This window comes from Mesoplodon mirus, assembly GCF_964341445.2.
Source record: "Mesoplodon mirus genome assembly, chromosome: 8".
In the NCBI taxonomy this organism is placed as follows: domain Eukaryota; kingdom Metazoa; phylum Chordata; class Mammalia; order Artiodactyla; family Ziphiidae; genus Mesoplodon; species Mesoplodon mirus.
In genome coordinates this window covers 112,397,203-112,414,530 of record NC_138984.1, presented here as the reverse complement: position 1 = coordinate 112,414,530, position 17,328 = coordinate 112,397,203, and the positions used below count along the sequence as shown (strand labels likewise).

General features: G+C 39.7%; 1 protein-coding gene across 1 annotated transcript in view; it reads left to right on the top strand.

The window, feature by feature from the left end:
* Positions 1–1,750: 1,750 nt before the first annotated feature.
* Positions 1,751–17,328, top strand: part of LOC309809388 (tripartite motif-containing protein 43-like) — a gene marked incomplete at its 3' end in the record, with an annotated part of 45,970 nt that continues 30,392 nt past the window's right edge. The window contains exons 1-6 of the mRNA XM_082630443.1: positions 1,751–1,845; positions 2,544–2,639; positions 5,470–5,625; positions 6,096–6,118; positions 6,959–7,056; positions 7,645–7,889. Of these exons, the coding sequence (XP_082486569.1) occupies positions 1,828–1,845; positions 2,544–2,639; positions 5,470–5,625; positions 6,096–6,118; positions 6,959–7,056; positions 7,645–7,889 (636 nt within the window). The 5' untranslated portion in view covers positions 1,751–1,827. The remainder of the gene's footprint in view (positions 1,846–2,543; positions 2,640–5,469; positions 5,626–6,095; positions 6,119–6,958; positions 7,057–7,644; positions 7,890–17,328) is intronic.

Genomic DNA, 17,328 nt, shown 5'->3' with positions numbered 1-17,328 from the left:
CTTATCCAAGTTCTAGCCCACTCTACACAGGGCTTATCTATATTTTCTCACTGTTCCTCAAACTATCTCCTCATTTGACCCATGTTTGAATCAATGGTTTTATGTTCCATATCAGTGGTCCCCAACTTTTGGCAACAGGGACTTGTTTCGTGGAAGACAAGTTTTCCACGGACGTGGTGGGGGATGGTTCAGGCGGTAATGCGAGCGGCAGATGAAACTTCGCTTGCTCACCCGCCGCTCACCTCTTGCTGTGCGGTCTGGTTCCTAACAGGCCCAAGATTGGGGGTTGGGGACCCCTGTTCTATACCACTGAAAATTGTGTGGTCATCGATCAGAAGTCCATAACTTCCCTGTCAAGAATTTTTACTTATAAATAGATCTGTGCACCATTGCTTCAATGCTCATCATTTTTCCAAAGGCATCTTAAAACTGATGTTATAGCTGTTCAGTTAAGCAATTGTTTACTTTCTGTCTCTTTTTGACCAGAACAAAATTCTAAGCCTTGGAAAGAAGTAGCCTCCTTCATTCAACTTCTTATAGACAGGGAAGATAACAGCAATCATATATAGTTAAACCAAATATTTAGTCACAATGTATGATAACTGAAAGTATATCTTCTTTAATTTGAATAACCAGTTTAATATGACATGATGGTAATAAAGTGAGGAACTTATTAACAAACAGTTTTGGGGCTGATACTGTTTTTCCAAATGTTTTTCACATCCATTGATGATTCTGGTCTGAATATATTAATTCTGATTGTTGTGAAATTATTTTTCTATTTCCTTGATTCCTGTTACATTTATCGATTGGCAGTCTCAGAGTTGGTTAATTTATTGCCTCGATGACATTGTCCAAAACCATGTCTTCCATTTCTCTGTCGCCCTCAGGTTATTTTGATCTCTAGGCAAATGCATTTTGTGGTCACAAAAAGACAGCCCTATGCATCACCTTCAAACACTGTCCAGATGAACCTAAAAGAGTTGACTCTTCCTTATGTTTCTTTGCATGAGCAAAAAAAAATTGACAAAACCCTCCTAATAATATTTTCTTCAAATTTCATTGACCTAATAGGGTCAAATGACCATATAACCTATCACTGGAAGAGGGATAATGGTGGTTTTTCTAGGTGGAATACTCCTTGGCAGGGGATTGTACTGGAATGTATTAGAGAGCTGAAATCCTGATGGAAAAGCTGTGTTTGACACATCAATATGCTGTCTGAATAAAATGAGGACACTCTGTTACTCAACATCCTCTTTCTGTTATATGCAATACATATATGTTACATGCAATACAGCTATATACACTACCTTATTGGTATGAGTGGGAAGTAAATAATTCTTATACCCCTTGATATTGTTAATGGCTTTGAAAAGGCACTTCTTTTAAGGCTCATGACAACATAATGTTCCCTTTCTTTACTTTTCTCTCCTCAGAAACATGCGTCCCATCTGCTTCTGGAATGAATTCACCTGTTTCCTATGTGCGAAGTATTTCATAGACCCGGTTACTCTAATCTGCCAGCACAGCTTTTGCATGCCGTGCCTCTGTCTCTGCTGGGAGGAAGCCCAATGTCCTCCTTGCTGCCCTGTGTGCAGGGAACCATCCCATCACATGAACTTGAAAACCAATATCCTTTTGAAGACAAGGGTATTCCTTGCCAGATGGACAGGACCCTATGACTCATCAAACTGTGCAGAAGAGATATGTGAGATACACATGAAAACAAAAAACTTCTTTTGTGAGGTCACGAAAGATGTGCTTTGCTTACCTTGCTGTAAGTCTGAGGAGCATGGGGCTCACAGACATTGTTCCATTGAGTGGATGGCTGAGGAATACCGGGTAAGCAATGGCTGAGAGAGAAGTTTGAACCTGGGGAGAGCTTTACCTGAGAGAGAATGCAAAAGAAAGTGAAGTTAATTATTCTCCATTCATGTAAAATATAAAGCAGATACTAACTAGTATTGTGTGCCAGGTCCTAGGATAAACTATTGAAAAAAATATGTTCTCAATCTTGTGCTTAAATTTTTTACTTTTTAAAATCTTACAACCTGAGTTCTTGGTTATAATGAGGTTGATCATGTTTGGAACTGTAATTAGTCAGTGTAAAACCAAGATGGACAAATCTGTTAATTTCAGTGGTTATTAGTCACTATAACCATGATTTCAACAAGCCTAATCTCATAGAGTCTATTTAGAAACATTGTCCTTTAGCTAAAATAATAGAGTAGTAGGAGACAAGAACTATCAGCAGGACAACTAAAATCTGACACAGGATTTACATAATGAAAATGGGTTAGGTGAAATAAAGTTTGGGGGCAAGTTTCCTCTATGGAGAAACGCCCTTTCCAACTACCAGTCTATTCTGTGGTTATAAATGTCCTACATATTAGATAATTAGGCTTAACAGTGAAAATAAATTAACCCTTTGTCTCCTTGAGTGATCACTTATAAGATATTCCCTGCCATTCTTCATCCATTAGGATCTGAAATTTTCAATATCAGCTTCTCTGATACTCACACTGTTGGTTCTTTTGCAGCAAAAGCTTCTGAAGCAAATGAGGTCTATGTGGCAAAATATACAAGAAAATAAAAGAAATCTAAAGAGAGAAGTCAGCAAACTCAGGACATGGGAGGTAAACAAGAAATTCTGTTTCATTCAGCACCAGTTTGGGACACTTGGTGGTTATTCAATAAGATCTTGAACTAACAATCATAATATTTATGTTTCTCTATGGGTGACTATCCAATAGCAAAAGGCTTTCATCTACTCATGTAGAAAGAAGTATGTCCCCTTATAGGATTTCTTTCTAAAATCAAAATATCGAAGTAAAATATCTTATTTCCTGGGCAACACCATAACACACCAACATATATAGAAAAATCACAATCAACAAGGTATACCATAATTAGTGAATGAGATAAACTCAGGGTTTCTCAGAAGGAAAATCTTTGAAAATTCAGGGAGACCTTCTCGGACTATTTGGATGGTAAAGAACAATTTGAAGTAGGAAATTCATGGGGCTGACAGGCATGCAAATGTGTGCAAGCTGACGACTAGAAACTAGAGGATCATGTAGATATTGAGGTTCTACAAAGTTCATATTGGTTGATACCTATACTATTACAGAGGCAGTGCTGAGAGATATGGCTGGAAACGGAGGATAGGTCAGTTCAAAATGTGACCTAAATGCATGGCTGAGAAATTTGGATCTACCATTTGTTGATTTAAAAATATGAATTGAGCACCACTAATAGGAGTGGTGAAATAACAGTACATATAGATTCTCAAGGAAGTAATGATTTCATGATGGAAACATATAAACAAGCAATATTAAAATATACTTCTCACCATTACAAAGGAAATTTAAATGGGGCTGTGTGTATGACAAGGAGATATAGGAAAATTAACTCAGTTATTTAAAGGTGATATACTTAAGGTTATCACTTACAATATTTTCCCTTTGAAATGTTGAGTGCTGTGTCATAATAACTCTTCTAAGTCACTGTAGAAATAGACAAAAAGAACAGATTTCCTTGTACTCAAGGAACTAATGGAGTAATGGAGAGAGCCAATTAACAGTTCAAAATATAACCCTTATGGCATGATCCTTTGTGCTAAGTGTTTTTGAGAAAAATTTAGCAGTAAAGGTAAATAAGAATAGTAATTTTGATAAAATTAAATTTTAATTACGATCACAAAAAAGTTACAATGGAAGATCACATTTGGGCTGACACCTGTGTGAGGTGTCTAGGCGGGTGGCTATTTGGGGAAAGAGCTTTTTAGGAAGAGATAACTAAACTCAACACATCTCAGACTTAACCTATCCTTTTCTCATACCACACTTGCCTTTATTTCTCCATTGTGTAAGCTAGATATGAAGGAGAATGAGAAAGAGTAGTGAAATTGGAAGTCCAACCTTAAAGTTGGAGAATCCTTAAAAGAATGTACAGGAATAAATTGACCACAGATAATGGGAAACTGGAGGGCTCAAGAGATATTCTTTATGGCAGAGAAATGTGAGAAAATAGGATTGATTTGATTATAATGTTAAGAATATAAAATTTAAAAACTGAGAACCAGTTTCTTCTCTGAAATTGAAACATCACTGAGGATGGAAACAAAGGAAGAAATGCTGCTTTGGGTTAAGAAAATTTTAGTTTGAGAAATGTTGCACTTTGAGTTTTGGGGAGATATCCTCACAAAAATAGGTCATAGGGAATCGAATGAATGAGGTTGGAGCTTACGTGAAAGATTTCGTCTGGAGAGGGACATTTCGTAATTGTCTCTATTTTCTAGGCATTAGATGGAAACCACAGGAGAGTTTTAAGAGTGAAAAGAATAAAATTTTTACATGCAAAGAAAATTGGAAGGATCTCTGTATTAATGGGTCCAGCAGGGAAAGAGGAGCTGGTCAATGTAAATTGATGGAGGGACGTACAGAGAGAGGGATTTGTTTGAAGCCCAAGGTTTATAGGTTTTATAGAAGGAAAGATTGGTGTTAATAGGAAGAAGTTCTTAGTAACATGCATAGGAAGAATTATGTGGATTCAACAAAGGAGGTTCTTGGTGATATGATGAATGTGGTTTCAAACAAGAGCTGGGAATTGAAGAGAGTTCATTGCTTTGATGGAAGATTGAGTTTCATTAATATGTACAGTGAATGTACACCTGTGACCAAAAAATTTGCTTTCTTGGAGGTAAAAATGACAGCACAAGAACCAAATGAAGATGTTGGGTCAATTGTCCATGTTTTGTTTTGCTTAAAACAATGTGAGTCAAATATTTTTAAAAGTTGAGAGGAAAGAAGGAAAAGAGAAAGTGAAAAAAAAAAGAGAGAGAGAGAAGATGGGAATTAGGACCAAAAGCTGGTTGTCTGTGGACCAGCATCTCTAAGGGTAGGGTGGAGGTCAGCTAAGAAGTGGAGTGTATAGTCTCAGGCAGGAGGAGTCAAGCTGCATCCATGCACACAAGGTTCTGGCCTGCATGCAGTTTGTGGACCTGGATGTTAATACTTTGGGAAGGTCTTATCTAACTGTATGAAGTAATATTTGCTATTATTTCCTAAAAGCAGAGGAAATATCTGAGGTTAAGAGACTAACTTGATTTAGTCATTAGAGTACTGTGTGTATTATATAACACAATTATTAAATCACAAGTACCTGTTTTTAAGAAAGTGTGGATATTTGAGGCAAAGTGTTTAGAATCAAGATACTGACTTGAGGTTCAATGAAATTAAAAAGTGAGTTGAACAAAGAAAAAAAGAGTCCCAAAAAAGCTGTTCTTAATGAAAGTACCAAATTTCTAACTATCAGAAGACAAATTATTGGTAACTGAGAGGAATGAAATCTGCTAAAATATATGACCTAATTAATTCATTGTCACTCTAGGGTTATGTGACACTGTGTAGGAATATGATCCGGCCTAAATACTGGAAGGTTTGCCCCTTTGTCTACCTTGAACAGAAACGTTATTTAAGGAAAATAGAAGAGGAAAGCGATGAGATTTTTCAGCAACTCAAAGGAAGTCAACACAATATGTACCTAAAGGGGAAACTCTTAAGTCAGATATATGAGGAACTCAAGGAATTGTGCCATAAACCAGACATGGAGCTGCTCCAGGTAAGGACTGAGGACTGGAGATTCATGGTGTTGCTTGGATAATATCCACCTTTCCTTGGCCTTCCATCATGTGCTTTCTTATCATGCTTTCTGATACTGTGCTAAGATGCTGTCCAGGTAATGCTAATAACCAAAGGCCATTCTTGCCATACACAAGAATAACAAAGCTTTGTGGAAAGGTAAGTGAAAGAAATCCTAGAGTCATTCTTTTTCAATTCTCCTAACAGACATTCAATTACTGATCAACTTCAACAGAGAAGCTTGTTGGAAGATATATGAATTTATATCTGGACCCCGCAATAATGAAAAATTTGAGAATCTTGACAACTCATTTCCCCTTCCTGTTTCTTTGCCCATGATATAATTTGCTGAAATTTGGGTTCACCCACCCTAGGGGATAAGAAACTACGTCTTCGCTCTGAATCTTGTGAAGTGTACTAAGACTATCTTTTCTGTTTCCCTCTTTACAGCATTATGACAACATGTTGAAAAGGTAAGTTTGCCCTCCTTTTCAAGTTTTAAGAACTGTAACTGTGATCAGCCATTTGATGCTGAAATAGGAACATAAGTTATCATGACACTATAACTTCTTTCATAAAGTATTTATGTTTCCCTTTCTCCAAAGGTAGAAAGAGTGTCCTTGGTTGTTTTGCCTAAGGTGGAGCTGGGTAGAGGGTTTATTTACAAGGTTCTGTGCAAAGGTTACATGAAGACAACTACCATTTTTTAGAAATATAAAAACACAGGGGGAATGTGCCCAAAGCCAGGACAGGATTATGTGCAAAATAAGGGTTTCAGAGAAACCTAATGTAGAAGCAAGGAGAGAATGTGCTTAAAGAGGTTCATCAAGGTATTGGCTTTCCATGTGTAGCACAAGGCAACTTCAAATGGAAAGGCTGTACAATGCACTTAGTGAAACTGGGTCCTAGGAAGCAAAATTGCTGCCCTAGCTAAGCTCCACAACCACTAGTATGTTTATACAGAAACTGAGCATTTCAGTGGTAACTAGTGTGGCTTAAAATTCATAGTGCCTTTCTTGAATGTCCACAATTTTGAGCCATGTTGCATAGCTCTGTGATTTGCTGAGAGGACCCCGTCATGATTAATTTGAATTGGATCCTAGGATTGCAGTCTTAGCAGATGGGATAGGATTTTCTTTGATATTCATAAAACAAATTGTCATTTGCTGCATTCCCTAGTTTGGGGATTTACTTTCATGGCCCCTGAACCTAATTATTGGGATTTAAATAAAGTGTCTTCAGAGGGATGTAGATATAATCCTTGTGATGAAAACCGTGAGCTCAAAAGAGCAACCACATGTTGTTTCTTGCAGGAGTGAGTCAGCACAGCTGCACATGCCCCAGCCTGTAGTCCCACAGCTCAGTTCATGCCCCATTCCTGGACTGGTAGACTGGCTCAACCAATTCCAAGGTAACAGGTAGCCCTCTGGTGGGAGAGTTGTACATTCCCTTTTGTTAGTGTCCTGTGGGTGACCTTCCCCATTTCTCAATCTATAGATTCTTTGCTGGGAACTTTTATAACCAAATTTACCCTTATAGAAGAATAACATATATGGAAAAAAAAAAAAACCAAATTGGTATCTGGAAAAAAAAGCCATTTATGATGGGTTGTAGTAAGGTATCTGGAAGGTAAAAAATAGGAGAGGAATTTTATTATTGTACATTTTCTAGGAGATGGGCAAGCTACTTTTGTTTCTGACAGTAACTTTTTAGTTAATTGCAAATTTCAAATGTTCCAGGTAAAATAATAGCTAAAACTTAGCAATATGTCATATATATTTATTTTTAAATTATGATTTCTTCCATTTTTTTCTGGCTAAAATCTTATTATGAAGACAGACCAGTAGACCTTGGACTGCAGAAGATTTCTAAAGCTCTCTTCTGTCTTGCCACCTATTTCTAATAATAAGCTAGGAAACCCAGACACCATATAAAGCTCTTGTCCATCAGGAATTTATAATGCTGCTTGTTAATATAATTTTTTTCCTTCTTCCTGCAGTGTACATTGCCTTGGATAATGAAATAGTCACTGGTCATGTCCCTGTGTTTGAAGATCTGAGATGTCTGCTGGCTGGTTCTGGTCATCCTGTTGTCGACAACTCTCCACCAAGATCTAAATACCTTCTTGCCTGGGGAGCTGAGTCATTCACTTCTGGTCAACATTACTGGGAGGTGGATGTGGCGGGCTGTTGCAGCTGGGCAATTGGATTTTGTAATGATTCTTGGGCAAGAAAGAATGACATGGTACTTGACTCAGAGGGAATTTTTCTACTTCTTTGTATCAAAGAGAACAACCAGTGCAGTCTCTTTACCTCTTCCCCACTATCACCTCAATATGTCAAAAGGCCTCTAGGCCGGGTGGGGTTGTTCCTGGATTATGATGGTGGTTTCCTAAGCTTTTTCAATGTGGCCAATAATTCCCTCATTTGTCGTTTCCTCTCCTGCTCCTTCTCTTCTCCTCTCAAACCTTTTCTTTGCTCTGGACACCCCTGTCACGGACAGGTCAAAAATCTGACCACAGGTGTCAGAAATATCAATAACTGAGATTGTTAATTTAGTGTCCACTTGATTTTCTGTAACTTCTCTTTCCTTTATGAAATATATTAATTGATTTTCTTAAAAGGTTGGATATATATAAATTTGTGTATAAATTTGTTTCTGTTTTCTTTAAATAAAAATAATCTCTCTTGGAATGCTGTGCATTCGTTATTCTATGTCTTGGTCTGTTCACTTGATTTCTAAGGTAGCGGAGGTCAACAATACTTGGTGTGTTTATCCAGTTTAGTAGGTTAAAGCAAGAGCACAGTGTTCTTCTCACTGGCAGGCTTGGAATTCTCTTCTCCCTGCTATGCATCTGCTAAATCATGTTCCTTCAACAAATCTCAGTTTTTAAATCTTTTTTTCATGGATTTATTTTTAAAGCTTCCAGACTAAATGAGAGCATCTTGTTGGATAGACTCTGCAAATCTTATATTTTTCTTCATAAAACTCACAGCCTAATACTGGCTTTCCCCTCTAATTTACCTGCTTGAAAGTTTACGTCTGCTATATGTGCCGATAAGTTACAGGCAAGCAGAACACAACTACCTGCCTTAAATACATCTGTCTGAGTAAGTTAATAGAGGTACAAGGTCATAAATGAAAACATGATCTACAACTGTTTAAAATCTTGTTAAATGTAACAAAAATCAGATGGAAAAATGGAGGCTGTAATTTACCAAGTATGCAAAATAGGCTACCTGTAAAAATAGGCTCGATAAATTCTCTATTATAGACACACTAAATATAAATGCACACATATCTTAACAGAATGAAATTGATACAGAAAATAAGGCTGCATACCTCAGAAGTTTCAGAAATTTTAATGAAGAAACCTGTAGTCACAGATCTTGAATTCTCACCTATCTCAAAGGACAGTAACATTTTTGCTGTGTAAAATGAAGAATATTCATGAAAAAAATTGCATTTAAAAGGTTCCTAAAGTTAATAAAATCTTAAAAGTCAATGTAATAGTACATTTCTACCATGATTCATATGATCCATAACTACCACATGATCCATTAATTTCACTTCTGGATATTTATTAGAAGAAATCAAAAGGACAAACTGGAAAAGATATATGGATACAATCTCTTTACAACAGCACCTAGATTAATATTTGCTTAAATAACTTCAAGAGGTGTGAGTGTGCTAGAAAGTGGCTGGTGCACTTCCTTAAATCCCTGTAGTTCAGCCTAGCCAGGTTGACACACTAGAAATCCATTACAAGGACATATGCCATTTAGCATTAAAAACTATAAAAAATATAAAAGTTCTCTCATTTTAGGCTTACTACACAGGATTGCCTATCCAGAGAATGACCTGAATATTCACTCTGTTTCTCAATAAATGCATCATTTTAGTAAACATTTCTTATTGCAGTGCTAATAATATGGTAACACTAATAATAATAATACTGAAACTTTGTTATCTCAAATCACCTTATGAGAGCTTGACTGATATCATGCTTTTAACCTTTAATTTTATATCCTTCAGTGTATTGTTTTGTGGTGATTCCAATCAGTCTTCCCCAGTGTGCTTGACTCCCCCCGCCCACACACACACAGAGCATTCTTATGGATGTGATTCTAGATTCTTCTCCTGGTTGCAGCAGAAGCATGGAACCATGTGGTAAGTGAACCTGCAGGGTCTTGGCTTCTGAGGCCAATGGAGCCACAAAAAATTCTAGTGACCTATTCTGTGGCCTGGACTTTCCTGCATTGTCATCTGCTACTTGTATGCTATCTTAGGGTCCCACCAGCCTAACCCTGAGAACAAAGAGAGACCCTGGAGGTTACTGAAAAGCTGTTAGGGGGCTGACACTGTCTGTGGCTGGAGAGTTTTAATGGCTGTCAGCAGCATTTACAGATAATATGTAAATTGTCATTCAGTTAAAAAAGGATGTTAATCCGTATTATTGTATTTTTATTACTTAGAATTATTATTTATATTATTCTATATCTTGTAGAATAAAGTTAACTTTTTTCTGCATATCTCATGAGAATGTTAATATTTCAAGTTGTTTTTCTTTGGCATAAAAATTTGACCTCTCCTTCAAAAATGAATTAGTATCTACCTGTGAGAAAATTGACAATTGGCTGCTTAACAAGAGCTTATTTCTGCATCCAATGCAGTAGTTGTTGTTTAAAGAAATAAGAAATAACATAAATAAATATATATCTAAAATAAATTATTTTATGGCCTGAGTCAAAATACTTCCAACCTGTTTCAAAATTTTGTAGTCTGGTATTCATTGTCAAAATTTTATTAAATGTATTTGTATTTTATTGTCTCATGTTTATTGTACTGTTTATTTAGACACATGGATTTCACTGATTTTATGTGTTAGGTTAAAAATGTAAATCATATTGACCTCATTGAGCTTTATGACATTTTCTTTGGAAAAATACTTAACTACATTTACAAGCCAATCTATAGAAAAATATTGAGTATATTTAGAGTTGGTCCCTGGAACTAACAGGAGCCATGCAAGGGAAAATGCACCTCCATAATCTGACATAGAAGTGTCATGCAGGTCTAAGGCAGGTGAAGGCCCACTTCCAAGGAAGGTTAAGTTCTGTTCCTGGTTCCATTATCCAGCTACCTGAGGGAGCCTAGTTCCAACAGTCCAGCTCTAGGCTCGATGGTAATAAGGACCCTCTGTCCTCCTGGGGCAAACAGTGGAGATTCCCATTTTACTGAAGCAGCCTGGACAGAACAGAGTTACAGGTTAGGAGGAACCAGGGGACTGGGAACCCAGCTCTTTTAGCTGCAGTGCCTCAGACATGTGCTTAGAGGGACTGGTTATAGGAGAAAGCTCCAATTTCCCAAGGACTGGATCTCCTCTCAATTTCCCAAGGACTGGATCTCAACAGGGTCTGAGGAAAAGCCTTCTGCTCCATTAGCTCTGGAAAATCCCCACGAGTAGCCAAGACCCGGGGACCAGAAGGGAATTTGTGGCTTAAAATGTGTGGTTCTCCATGAGCTCACAGAACGTCCCAGGCTGCAGAAGCACCTGGCTGTACCAAGGAATCCTGACAATTTCTTAAGGGACTGGACACAGGAGGTAGGTGATCTGAGTGTCCACATAAAGACAATCTGTCTGCAGTGGGTGCACAGCCCTGGAGCCTCAGCCCTGGACTCAAGGGTGCCCGTAGGACCTTCTTTCTGAGTAGGCGGTGACCCTGCAGACTTTCCCAGTGGCGACCCTTGGATCCCTATTCCCTTCCCTGCCTCTGCAGGTGCTCAGACTTTGAGAGCTCCACATGGTTTTCCTCCAGAGAGGAAACGTTTCCATAAGGACACATGCCGGCTCCCATACTTGGAGAATTGACAGGGAAAGCACAAAGGCATTCTCTGCTCAGCCCAGAGTCACCCTTGGCAGATGTTCAGGAGGGAGGGGCAGGCTGGTCCTAGAGATGCTCTTCTTCCGTTTTCTTTACACACAGAGTCTACACCCCTCACCTCCAGTGCCTGCAGTCCCAGAGGACTCAGATCCACTCCACTCCTGGACAGACCTGGCAGGATAACTAGAAAGGAATCCAGCATATAAGATTCTATCTTTCCTTCCCGTTTCCTCTTTGGTAACCATAAGTTTGTTTTCTATGTCTGTAGGTCTATTTCTGTTTTATAAATAAGTTCATTTGTATCTTATTTTTTGTTTTTAAGAGTCCACATATAAGTGATATCATATGATATTTATCTTTCTTTGTCTGGCTTACATCACTTAGTATGATCATCTTCAGACCCATCCATGTTGCTGCAAATGGCATTATTTCATTCTCCTGAAGGCTGAGTAATATTCCATTGTCTATATATATACAACATCTTCTTTCTCCATTCATCTGTCTGTGGACATTTAAGTTGCTTCCATATCTTGGCTACTGTAAATACTGCTGCAGTGAACATTGGAGTGCATGTATCTTTTCAAATTGTGGTTTTCTCTGGATATATGCCCAGGAGTGGGATTGCAGGATCATATGGTAACTCTGCTTTTAGTTTCCTAAGGAACCTCCATATCATTCTTCATAGGGACTATACCAATTTACATTCCCACCAGCAGTGTAGGAGGATCTCTCTTTCTCCACACCCTCTCCAACACTTATAATTTATACACTTTTTAGTGATGGCCATTCTCACCAGTTTGAGGTTATACCTCATCGCAGTTTTGAATTACACTTCTCTAATAATTAGTGATGTTGGGCTTCCCTGGTGGCGCAGTGGTTGGGAGTCCGCCTGCCGATGCAGGGGACACGGGTTCGTGACCCGGTCCGGGAAGATCCCACGTGCCGCGGAGCGGCTGGGCCCGTGAGCCATGGCCGCTGAGCCTGCGTGTCCGGAGCCTGTGCTCCGCAACGGGAGAGGCCACAACAGTGAGAGGCCCGTGTACCGCAAAAAAAAAAAAAAAAAAAAAAAAGACAGACTTATAGATGAATAAGACGGGCGGGGAGGGGAGAGAAGGGAAGGCAAGGGAAGAGAGAATAGAATCGAACAGAACAGAATAGTAGAGTGGCCAGAAATAAACCCTCACAAACAGAGTCATATGATTTTTTTCAAAGGGTGTCAAGACCATTCAGCAGGGAAAGGACAAATGGTTTCAACAAATAGTTCTGGGGAAAACTGGATAACCCCACATGGAAAAAGAATGAAGTTAGACCTTAACCTACACCACATACAAAAAATAATTGAAAATGGATCAAAGGCCTAAATGTTAGAGCTAAAAGTATAAATTTTTAAGAAGAATTCACAGGGGAAATGCTTCATGATGTTGGAACAGATGTTTGGGGTACAAATATCTGTTCCAAGTTTCTGCTTTCAATTGTTTTGTGTATATAGCCAGAAGTGGAGTTTCTTTAGACCATTGACTTAGGGTGCAGACTCACAATTTCTGGAGCACAGGGGACACAGTTGATAAAATGAATACATAAAGGCGGTATAGTAAATATATATTTTTACTTCTTCTCTTTCCTCTCCCCCAATCCCACCTTCAAATAATGTTATATTTTATACACATTAAGAAGAAATATATCTACTCTGCTGTACGGTGACACGATGAGAACACAGAGTGCTTCCTGAGCCTAACGTGTGCCTTTGTTCCTAGGTGAGGTGGCTTTGCATACAGCAGGCATGCCCCGGGTTACGTGGTGCCCGCCCAAGACCGTGAGGCTGGAGGACCCGGCCCCGCGTCAAACCCCAACCCGTACCCACGCTTCACCTGCTGCTACTAGACCCCAGCCACTTTACGTATGCTGGTAGGTGGCCCCATGTACTGTTGAATCTCTTAGCCAGAATTACCTGGAACTTGTGAAATCTTTTAAGAAACAAAGGCAAATCTCGCAATGTGAATTTGCTTTTTAAAAAAAATAAGTGTATTCTTCTGCCATTTTAAAGACAAGTTATCTGTTAATGAGGCATTCCATTTTCCATTAATAAAAGTTTATGGTTAGCAAAAAAAAATATGAAATTTCTACTCTCAAACACTGAGTGGACCTCAGCAGACAGGTCCCTCTCTGCAGAAAGCAAGTTCAGTTTAGATTTAAAAAAAAAATTTTTTTTTATTGTGTTTACATAACATAAAGAAATTCTACTTATGGCCTCAAAAATGTTTTTGCACAAGCATTGGGAAGATACCTTCAATGTCTTCTGCAGACATTTCTTCTTGGTTTTGGTGAAGATACATTTCTCCCTTTTGCCCTTGGATCTCACATCTGCTCGTGGGTGTTGGGCTGACTAGCACTGTGTTTCGTCGCTAGGTGCAAGAAGAAAACAGTGTCCCATTTTGAAGGTTCTCACATGTGAGGTCTTTATGGACATTCGTGTTGCCACTCAGAAAGGGGCTTAAGATTTCATAATGGTCTGCAGACATATGCTGAGGAACACAGATACAGAAGGAGGGTCACTGTGGTTGCCATACTCACACAAATGCTGGAACTGTTCTCTGAGGCCCCTCTTCTTGTCCAAGGAAGCTGCCAAGCTAATCTTGCAAGGTGAAACACATGACAAAGCCAGCCAAACCTGGGATAAGCATCTGAGGCCCTGTAGGTGGCGCCAAAGTCCAAGGGACTCTCACAAAATTCCAGCAGGCTCTATTTACTCCCGTCTTTAAGGACCCTCTTCATATTGTTCTGGAAGTCCCAGAACCAGCCCTCTGATAACTGGACTGGGAACCTTTTCACTTTATTGATTTCCAAAGGACCTGGGCAGAGATGAGAAGAGTTCCATACTTATCTATTAAGTTCATCTGGTGTCCCTGTCATTTAAGGCCAATGTTTCCTTATTGGTTTTCTGTCTGGATGATGTGTCCATTGATGTCAGCGGAGTGTTAGCGTTCCCTACTATTACGGTGTTACTGTCAATGTCTCCTTCATGTCTATTAATATCCTCTCTATATATTTAGGTGCTCCTATGTTGGATTCATATATATTTACCATTGTAATATCTTCTTGTTGGATCAATCCCTTTATCATTGTGTAATGTCCTTCTTTGCTTCCTGATTTGGTTTTTATTTTAAAGTCTATTTTGTCTGGTATGAGTATTGCTACCCTGACTTTCTTTCAATTCCCATTTGCATGGAATATCTTTTTTCCATCCCCTCACTTTCAGTCTGTGTGTGTCTTTCAATCTGAAGTGGGTCTCTTGCGACAGCATATATACGGGTCTTGTTTTTGTATCCGTTCAGCCAGTCTGTGTCTTTTGATTGGAGCATTTAGTCCCTTTACATTTAAAGTACTTATTGATAGGTACATGCCTGTTACCATTTTACTAATTGTTTGGGGGTTATTTTTGTAGTTCCTTTTTGTTCCTTTCTTCTTCTTTTGCTCTCTTCCCTAGTAATTTGATGACTATCTTAGTGCTGTGTTGGTTTCCTTTCTTTTTTGTGTATCTATTATAGATTTTTGGTTTATGGTTACCATGAAGGGTGTATGTGTGTGTGTGTATATACATATATATATATATTTTTCAGTCTCTGATCTCTTAAGTTTAAATGCATTTTAATGATGCTGCATTTTACTCCCTCCCACCATGTTTACTATTTTTAACTTCATATTTTACCTCTTTTGTTTTTTGTATTCCTCAACTACTTATTGTGGATATAGATGATTTTACTACTTTTGTCTTTTAACCTTCCTACTATCTTTATACCTTTTCTGTATATTTGCCTTTATCAATGAGATTTTTCCTTTTGTAGTATTTTGTAGTATTTCTAGTTGTGGCTTTTTCTTTTCCACTTAAAGAAGTTCCTTTAACATTTCTTGTGGAGCTGGTTTGGTGGTGCTGAACTCTTTTGGCTCCTGCTTATCTGTAAAACTTTTCTTTCTCCTTCAAATCTGAATGAGAGCCTTGTTGGGTACAGTATTCTTGGTTGTAGGTTTTCCCCTTTCATCACTTTAAATATATTGTGCCACTCCCTTCTGGCCTGCAGAGTTTCTGCTGGAAAGTCAACTGATAGGCTTATGGGAGTGCCTTTGTATGTTACTTGATGCTTTTCCCTAGTTGCTTTTAATATTCTCTTTAATTTTTCCCATTTTAATGACAATGTGTCTTTGTGTGGTCCTCTTTGAGTGGATTCTATTTGGGACTCTCTACACTTCCTGGACCTAAATGTCCATTTCCTTCCCCAGATTAGGGAAGTTTTCAGCTATATGTCTACAAATATGTTCTCTGCCCCTTTCTCTCTCTCTATTCTTCTGGAACCCCTATAATGCAAATATTCGTGTGCTTGATGTTGTCTCAGAGGTCTCTTAAACTGTCTTCATTTCTTTTTGTTCTTTTTTCTTTTCTGTTCAGTGGCAGAGATTTCCACTGTTCGGTCTTCCATTTTGTACTCATCTCTGTTTGGTTCTTCTTTATGTTTTCTAACTCTTTGTTAATAACTTCTAACTTTGTTCATCCATTCTTCCCCCAAGTTCTTTGAACATCTTTACAATAATTACCTTGAACTCTTTCTAAGGAGGATTGCTCCACTTCGCTTAGTTCTTCTTTCTAGGGTTTTGTCTTGTTCCTTCATCTGGAACATGTTCCTCTGTCACCTCACTTTGACAATTTGTTATTTTTATTTCTATGTATTTGTTAAGTTGGTTATGTTTCCCAACCTTGGAGAAGTACCTTATGTAGGAGATGTTCTATGCATCCCAGCAGCACACTTCCCTCTGGTCAGTGGAACTATATGCTCTAGGGGTGCCCCCTATGTGGGCTGCATGGGTCCCTCTGTTGTGTTGCACTCACTATTGCAGGTGTTCTGGCTGGCCCCAGTTTGGTTGGTTGCCAGGCCTTGCTTTCTGCAAGGCTGTGAGGTCATAAGCAGGTTAGCTACAGAGCCCTGGGGCATCCTGGGGCTACTGCTTGCCCACTGGAGAGGCAGAGCCAGGTTCTGGGTTGGCTGATTATGGGCCCAGGGGTCCCAATCTGGTGTGGGCCTGCTGTTGGGTGGAGTCAGTTCCTGACATGGCTGACTGCACAGTCCAGGGTGTTCCAAAGCTGGTCTCAGCCTGCTGGTGGATGGAGCTGGATCCTGGGCCAGATGGCTGAGGGGCCCAGGGGGTTCTGGGCTGGTACTGGCCTGCTGGTGGGTAGGCTGGGTCCTGAAATGGCAGGCTGCAGGGTTGGAGTGGTTCTGGCGCTGGTGCCTGTTTGTTGTTGGGCCGGGCCAGGTCCTAGGGCTAGTGTCAGCTCCCTGTTGGGTGAAGCCAAGTCCTGGGGTCTCTGGCTGCAGGGATTTGGGGGTTCCAGAGTTGATGTGTTAGCCCGCTGGTGGGTGGGGCCAGGGTCTAAGGGTTCCTGGGGCTTGTGCCTACCTACTGGAGGGTGAAGCTGGTCATGAGGCCAGTGTCAGCCCACTGGTGGGCAGGGCCAGGTCTTAAGCCCTATGGTGGATAGGGCCAGGTCCCAGGGCAGCTGCTGGCTCAGGGGGTCTTAAGACAACTATCCTGCCAGTGGTGTGGTTGTGCCCCTGCTCAGCTGGTTCTTGGCCTGAGGTGTCCCAGTACTGGTGCCAACAAGCTGATGGGTGGGGTCAGGTCTGAGTGCTAACAAGCTGGAGGGAGGGTTCCAAGATGATGCTTGCCAGCACCAGTGTCCTCGTGGTAGAGCAAGCTCCTGCTACCAGTGTCTGTCCCCAGGGGTAGCTGCAGTTTCCTCCTGCCTC